Source organism: Paramormyrops kingsleyae, chromosome 6 (assembly GCF_048594095.1).
Source record: "Paramormyrops kingsleyae isolate MSU_618 chromosome 6, PKINGS_0.4, whole genome shotgun sequence".
Lineage (NCBI taxonomy): Eukaryota > Metazoa > Chordata > Actinopteri > Osteoglossiformes > Mormyridae > Paramormyrops > Paramormyrops kingsleyae.
In genome coordinates, this window is record NC_132802.1 from 24190487 (window position 1) to 24198473 (window position 7987).

Below are 7987 nucleotides of genomic sequence, written 5' to 3' on the forward strand. Positions count from 1 at the left end.
ATTTATTATCAACACCTAAAGTCATGAACGTCTGCGATATTAGTATTCTATTACACCACCTGCTGACTGAGCTAGGTAATTACGGCTTTCATAACTAGCCAGTCAGTAAAGTGAAACGTGAACCTGGTGGAACCACCACAGCATAAAACAAACTTGCAGAGTCAAATTTTATTTCACTAGACAACACATACCCATGACATTAAACAGGATAAATGTGTGGCTGATGAATGTATGTATGGATGGATGGATGGATTCAATATGCTCAGCATATATCAAGTGTAAGCAAAGCGTACCTAAGGCTATTAAAACTCAGGAACACTGATACTGACATTTAAACTTTCTATTGTGCCATTGGACTGAAAAATTCCACCCTTTGATAAATTTTACATGGATATATTAACACAAATATTTAAAATCTGTATCACAGTTATACAGTACCAGTAAAATATCTAGACGGACCTACTGAAAATCATTTGTTTTCAGCAAGATAATGTCCCTAAGGCCATCTAGAGGTTATGAATGTACTGTTATATCTTGTGAACAGGGAGAGAGCTGGAGTGCTGTGACAGATGACCCACAATCCCTTGACCTAAATGCTATAGAGCTGGTTTGGTGTGAATTGGATAGAAGAGTAAGTAAGTAGCCAATGTGGGCCCAGAACTTGTGACAACTCCTTCAGGACTGTTGGAGAAGCTCCTGGTGGCTACATCTGGAAGCTGGTTGAAAGAAGGCAAGAGTCAGCAATGCTGTCATTGAAGCAAAAGGGGATTATTTTGAAGAGTCTAAAATTTGAGAAAATTTTGAGATTTTTAAGCACTTCTCTGGGTTGTTGCAGCATGTGATATATGTATTTCTTCGTTGCCTCCAGGCCTTTCACTATAAAATGATTAACACTCTGTCCACACTTTTGACTGGTGCTGTATAAAACATATATTTACAATGCGTGAGAGCAAAATTATTATCAGAGTATTTAGCTCACGGATGGTTTAAATCTAGAAAGCTCATTAGCAAATGCTTGTATTTGTGGTGCAATCGGCACAATGGCATTTTACAGACAAGGGTAAGGCAAAATGTCATAATTCCATCCATCCAGCTGCTTACTAAGTTCATGGTAATGTGGAAGGCCATACTGGTTGTAAAAGTTTAAACATACCCCATAGTGTTATATGTTACATTTTGCATAGCCTTTTTATTTTGGTTATTACACGCTGACAGCTTGCATAATTCACATTAAAAAAAACAATTTACTTAGGAATGGGCAGTTGCGCGGATCATTTAATCTTTCTGAAGGCCGATTTTTAGGCTTTATTTTTACAGCTGGGTATTTAAATTTTCACCTTTGTTAAACTATATTTATGAGTACCAGGCAAAATTACTGCAGGGATAGGAATAAATGCCTTCCAAAAAATAATATGTTTATTACGTCAGTTATAGTAGTTATGTTAATGTAACCTCGCATACATTACAGAACTGGAAGCATAAAATCGTTGTACTCATACAATTAACAGCGATAGTCATATAGTCACCCTTAACTTGAATGCGTACATTTAATGCACGGCTTGATTTTGTTTCAGTTGTCATCTGCCCACACTTTAGCTATAAAATTTATTTTGAATAAAACAAATCACAAACAAATCATCAGCCATTTCGTCTATCACCTTGTCTTCTGATAAACATTTAACAAAGCAGTTGTATTGTCAGAGGTAAACTTTGCACGACGACTGGTCATTAGCGTATTTGTTTTTTAAAGTAAGAAATAATGCAGGAATCCTGTGAATGTATAGAAATCCAAACACTTAGATTCGAAAACTTTATTGCCATTGTTCACATATAAACTGGCTTCCACCGCACGATGGCATTGAAAAAGCAACAATAGAGTGAAGAGTTGAACCGGTGCGGCCAGCTGTCCCTCATATTCCTTAACCATCAAAAGGGGGCGGTATTGCAACGACTGTGTTGTATGTTAATTCGCTTAATTTTGTAAGTCTTCTCGCCATTCCGTCGTCTGCATTTCCAGGGGCATAGTCCGTATTTCTGGCTTTGCACTATATTGTACCTATCCATTCCATTTTCATCCTGTCAGATAGCTCTCTCTCTCTCTCTCTCTCTCTCTCTCTCTCTCTCTATATATATATATATATATATATATATATATATATATATATATATATATATATATATATATATACACACACACATACACACACACACACACGACCGTTTCTAGCTGTTGAGAAGATCAGGGGCTAGGTCAAGTTTACCTTAAGGAAGATTGCCATCGACTCATCGAGGCTAAAATACTCGCCCATGCACACATATATATTCATTTTAAAATTATATTTATCCTACCTAAGTGCTAATGCTATGTCTCCTTATCCTGTGTCTGTCTGCAGCAAACACGCAATAAGCATGTCGCTGCGCTCAATACTTGTAGCAGTACAAATGACAATAAACCTTTTAAATCCTTTTGTGTTGACTAATTACTAATCCATGCAGACAACTAAAGAAGCTGTATGCAAATGAACAGTTGGGGTGAGTATTGTGAAAATGTGACGCCTGGCAAAATGGGTCAATTAAACTTTGCAATTAATATACGTGTTTAGTAATTCTTTGTTTTCTCTTATATGTAGTGTTCAAGAGGCATTGATGTATTTAGAATGGTATCAAGTTGGGATTTAAGACATTGAGATGATTTTTCCAGAAAGCAAATTTTCAGAAAGTGTCCCATTTTAATGATACTCGTACCCTAATATGGGAAACAGTTTTGTGTGGTGAGAGGAGCGACAATTAATATATGTGTTTAGTAATAAATTAAACTCCATCGCATGGTATGACATAAAAAGCAATATTGCAAATATCTACTAATCACATTTGAAAAGTGAAAATATTAGCCTGTGGGATTCGAACCGGCAACATTTTGACCTGTCACAGATTTCTGACTAATCGAACTAGTTTATTAATATTAAACATATCTTACATACATACATATATAAGGTTTGGACAATTAACCTACTTATGATACATGAAAAGACAGTGGATATTCCTCTATACAAGTGCCATTCACAAACATAATTTTATACCAATAAATACTGATAGTCAATCCTTTTTTTGTTTTTAAACATTTACTTTTTCAGTTCAATTCAATATTTTATATAGCGCCTTTGACAACAGAGTTGTCCCAAGACGGTTTACCTGGATGTGTTGTGATACATTAAACATTATTAAAGAGAGTAATACGGAACTTATCAATGTTTCCACCAACTTCTCGCAGGACAATCTTGGAACTACAGGTGACTTTCCTCATTTGCAGCGGTACTTCCCGCAGACGACTCTTCTGTTTTTGTGATGAGAGGTGGACTGTAGACAGATTTCTGTAGTCTCAGATTTCAGGGGCCTCCTATAGGCTCGCTGCGTGACGCTGCGAGGCCGCTCCCCGCATCTGGGAACGAGGGCCCGCGTACAAAAGTGCGGTGGACTACTGCATGCAATTACAAATGCATGTAAAACACCGGAGGAAGAGAAGCTGCAAAAAGAAACAGGTCAACGCCCAAAGATTTATTGTTTTCACTGGAAAGTTGACATTGTGCGAAGAAAGTGTCTGTCGGAAATAGATATTACTAAGAATGCAGTATTTTTTATGGAAAAGTAATATTTTTTAACATCGCTAAATCTTCACATCTGTCTCTTTCACAAAGCGGGTTGTGGCAGAAACGTACCAAAGGGAATAAATGGTAAGTTATTTAAAATGTTTAACGTTGCTTTAAAATGTTATATTATGTTGGACATTCTATCAAATATACCCCTTTAAGTAATGAGACTAAAAAGATCTTTAGATCTTACGAAAATCATCAAATGGTATGCGCCTGCAAAATGTTTTTGAAAGTTTTTTAGTTTTTACTAAGTAAATAAATATCAAATATCAACACATGTAATTCAAAGTGTTGGATGTCTCTTTAAGAGAAACAAAAAGTGAACTTACAGCTTAGTGTGCAATCAAATGGTACCGTTTAAGCCCCCGGCTGACACTACAGTCCTGAGTTCATCACACAGGTGATGAAGTAAATGCGGTTAATGGACGGTATGAAGTGAAGGTGATCTGTTGTGTCCAATGAATAGTTGTACCACAAGGCGTGCGGTAGTTAGTACTGTGTCCTGGGGATTTTGAGTCCTGTTTCCACACTGTATGTATGGAGTTTGTCTGATTTTCGTGTATTATGTGAGTTTTATGCAGTCCAAAATCAGGTAGTTGGGCTGTTTGGTATCTGAACTGTCATAAGAACAAAAGAAATTTACAAACGAGAGGAGGCCATTCGGCCCATCGAGCTCATTTGGGGAGAACTTAACTAATAGCTCAGAGTTGTTAAAATCTTATCTAGCTCTGATTTAAAGGAACCCAGGGTTTTAGCTTCCGCTACACTAGCAGGAAGACTATTCCATACTCTAACTACACACTGTGTAAAGAATTGCTTCCTCAAATTTGTTTTAAAATCTTCTCCCGCTAATTTCCACTTATGGCCACGAGTTCTAGTATTTAAACTAATATTGAAATAGCCATTTGGCTGAACAGCATTCAGACCCGTTAGAATCTTATAGACCTGGATCATGTCCCCCCTTAGTCTCCTTTGCTCAAGGCTAAGCAGATTCAGCTCAGCTAACCTCTCCTCATAAGACATTCCTCTAAGACCAGGAATCATTCTTGTAGCCCTCTGTTGCACCTTTTCTAAGGCAGCAATGTCCTTCTTAAGGTATGGTGACCAAACCTGCACACAATACTCTAGGTGGGGTCTTACCAAGGAATTATATAAATGTCCATACAGTGTGACTGTATTTCTCATCTTGAATATATTTAAATATATTTTCTTATAGTTAGATATCTTTATTTAGACATTACAAAGCATTGTAAATTTTAGTTTCCTAAAGTTTAGGCAAATTGTCGCATTGTTTGTTACTTAAAACATATGGCCCTCAGCTTATTGCGGAGTTTGATGCAAAAAGGGTAAATATGCGTTAGTGCATTTTGTTTAGTATATATGTACATGCATTTTATTTATATAATCCTTGCAGACAAGGAATGATTGTGAATAAACAATAGAATGTTATATCTGAAGATTTATATAAAAGTGTATAATTTTATATACGTTTACACAATCAAGGTAAATTGGCCAGGTTTGAAACATTGTTCTCTAGTTAAAACTAGAATCCGAGCAATAATTGAATCACATAAAGTTCAAAGAATTCTTGATCTCCATAATGTTACTAGTTGCCTTTGAAATCACAAGGCAGCCAATGGGCTTCCTGAATCTATGGCTGTGAATTAACCACTTGTTCATGAGAAGAACTTGAATAGGGGTCCCAAGAATAAGTTACACCGAAACCGTTGTATTGTAGAAGCCATAGTTTTAATCTGAGAATGAATGTTTCCTGGTAAAGGCCCAAATGGTGATCCCATCCTTCTGTCTATCAAAGGCACCCTTTCTGAAGCCAAATGGTGGAGTTTTCACAGCTGCAGTTGTGTCACTCAGATCCACAGTTGTGGGAGAAGGGAGAAGGGTCAAGGCATGTTAAGAATTCTTGTTTTGCGCGAACAAGCATCACAAAACTATAATTTATTAAAATTAATTTATATATTACAACATTTTGTTTTGTGGTTGATGTTTCCTCGAAGTGTTGCACAGCCCTAAACCCAAGGGGCATGTTTAATCACGCTTAGCTTAAAAATGGGACTTCCTGGGTAGGACATAATATTCCCTCTATATTTAATTCAAAGTATTCGTACTGTGTTACTCTATATTACATATCCCAAATTATTATCGACTCTGGAAGATTAAAAAAGAAAGAAAATTGACAGTAGCTTTGAATACCTTCCTGTGAAAACAGCATGAGGTGTTATTTAAAACTGAGATTCTTTGTGTGCCTTTTGGGCATTAAGGCATCTACCTTTTCTTACGTTCTTTGTTTTAGACCAGATTCTTTGAGTTCAGACTCCCATTGTTCATTTTTGAAAATCTGCATGAATCAGTTGGCTTTCCGGTATGTTAGAGCAAAGGAAATGCCTTCTCATGCTCTTTCAGGTGTCACTGCACCAGTTCCTTAGGGTTTCCTTTTTTCTAATAGGCATCCTGTTCCCACAATTCATATTCATGTATCTAAATATATAAACATCTCACTACATGTGACGATTGTGAAACCTTACAGTTATATTTGATGAGTGTAGAGTTGGGGTGAGTATTGTGAAAATGGGACACCTGGCAAAATGAGACAATTAAACTTTGCAATTAATATATGTGTTTAGTAATACTTTGTTTTCTCTTATATGTAGTGTTCAAGAGGCATCGATGTATTTAGAATGGTATCAAGTTGGGATTCAAGACACTGAGATGATTTTTCCAGAAAGCAAATTTTCAGAAAGTCTCTCATTTTAACAATACTCACCCTAATATGGGAAACAGTTTTGTGTGATGAGAGGAGTGACATTGCTGAAGATTCCAGCCAAAGGCAACAGTGTAGTTCTTGAGATAAAGGTGAAAGGAACATCATCCCCTTCAGGCCTCTGTGAAGCAGAAGGGCCCAGGGGCTACGGTATCTGCTGTAAGACACACCTTTCTGAAGAACAGAGGGTGCTGTCAGGAAAGGTCTATACAATTCTCGTGCAAGCCCATGCATGTTGGACGGGCTTATCCAGGAAGAGAATTTGGCAAGGAACTAAAACAGTTATCATCTAGGAGGAAGGAGTCCAGAGAGGAATCTGCATTATGTTGCTTTTTTAAAGCTGCAAAACAGAAATTACAATAGAGAACCTTTGACTGTGTTTCATTGTCCAATTCTTTGTGAAGCATTTCTTCACTAAGCTACAGAGTGATGCAGGCTGAGGAGGCATGTTGGTTTTTAGTCAAGAAAAAATAAAGCACTGCGTTCTATGTCTGCCTGTATGTAACCTGCTCACTCTTTGTTTTGGTCCCACAGCTGTGCTTACGGAACACTGGTGACTGCTTTCGGGAGCAGATGCAGTACATGATGAGGTCACTGCAGGACCTAAAGCAAGTGCGCAGTGGGTGTGCGCCAGCCAACCACTCCTTTGCAGTGTCACATTCCTGCCAGCAGGGGACATTGCAGTGGGAGCGACCGACGAGCCACCGAATCTCAGATGCCAGTGATGCCAGTGCTTACGATTCTGCCTGCTGTCTGGCTGGTCCCCAGGAGGAGAGGGAGGAGAGGGGCAGCCGGCTGGCGCTGATTTCCCGCAGCAGCGAAAGGAGCCTGGACGTGGATTCAGGGTATTCTGAGGCATCTTGGCAGGACGATGGGGTGGTGTTACGCCGGTGCCGAAATCACCGGACCAACAGGGCCGCCAGCAGTCGTGCGCGGCCCAAATCCACCTCAGATGCCTGTCTGGAGCGCTGGACATCCTTTGAGGCCAGTGACCCTGCAGACTGGACAACATCTCTTCTGACCCGTGGTCGTAACCGGCAGCCTCTAGTACTAGGGGACAACAGTTTTGCGGACCTCATAGAGAACTGGATGGACCTACCAGATTGCCCTGACCCAGCAGATCTCAAGCCCAAGCTTGGACAAAGGCTTGGCAAAGACCTTCTGGTCAACATGCGGCGGAAATTAGCTGGAGTGTCAAAAAACTTGGAGAGTCGGGGGAGATTGGCGAATTCAACTCGGCTCAGCAGATCTGCTGCAGCACCGAAACGTCTCTCTTGCCCCGTTGGGTTCCAGGCGCAAGTTCCTTTCTTTCACCAGTCCCACACAGGCTTAAATGAGACAGGAAGGGACTTTCACCAATTCACCGCTCTCATGAAGACTGGTAGTCGACAGCCAATCATATGTAATGACATAATTGGGTACATCTAACCGACCACTACAGCTAATTATTTATGTCTTTTCCATTAAAACACTGCTTCAGAACATACTCTATTTTTGTATCCTGTATATTTGTCAATAATGTTATGTTAAAATAAAATTTTATGTAATGATAAAAATG

The 7987-nt window shown here is 38.9% G+C and overlaps 1 protein-coding gene across 1 annotated transcript; it reads left to right on the forward strand.

Annotated features, from left to right (window-relative positions):
- Positions 1–3464: 3464 nt before the first annotated feature.
- Positions 3465–7987, forward strand: LOC111840530 (PAK4-inhibitor inka2-like). The gene is made up of 2 exons (XM_023805461.2): positions 3465–3731; positions 6964–7987. The coding sequence occupies exons 1-2, from the start codon at positions 3729–3731 to the stop codon at positions 7855–7857; spliced, it is 897 nt and encodes a 298-aa protein (XP_023661229.1). The 5' UTR covers positions 3465–3728; the 3' UTR covers positions 7858–7987.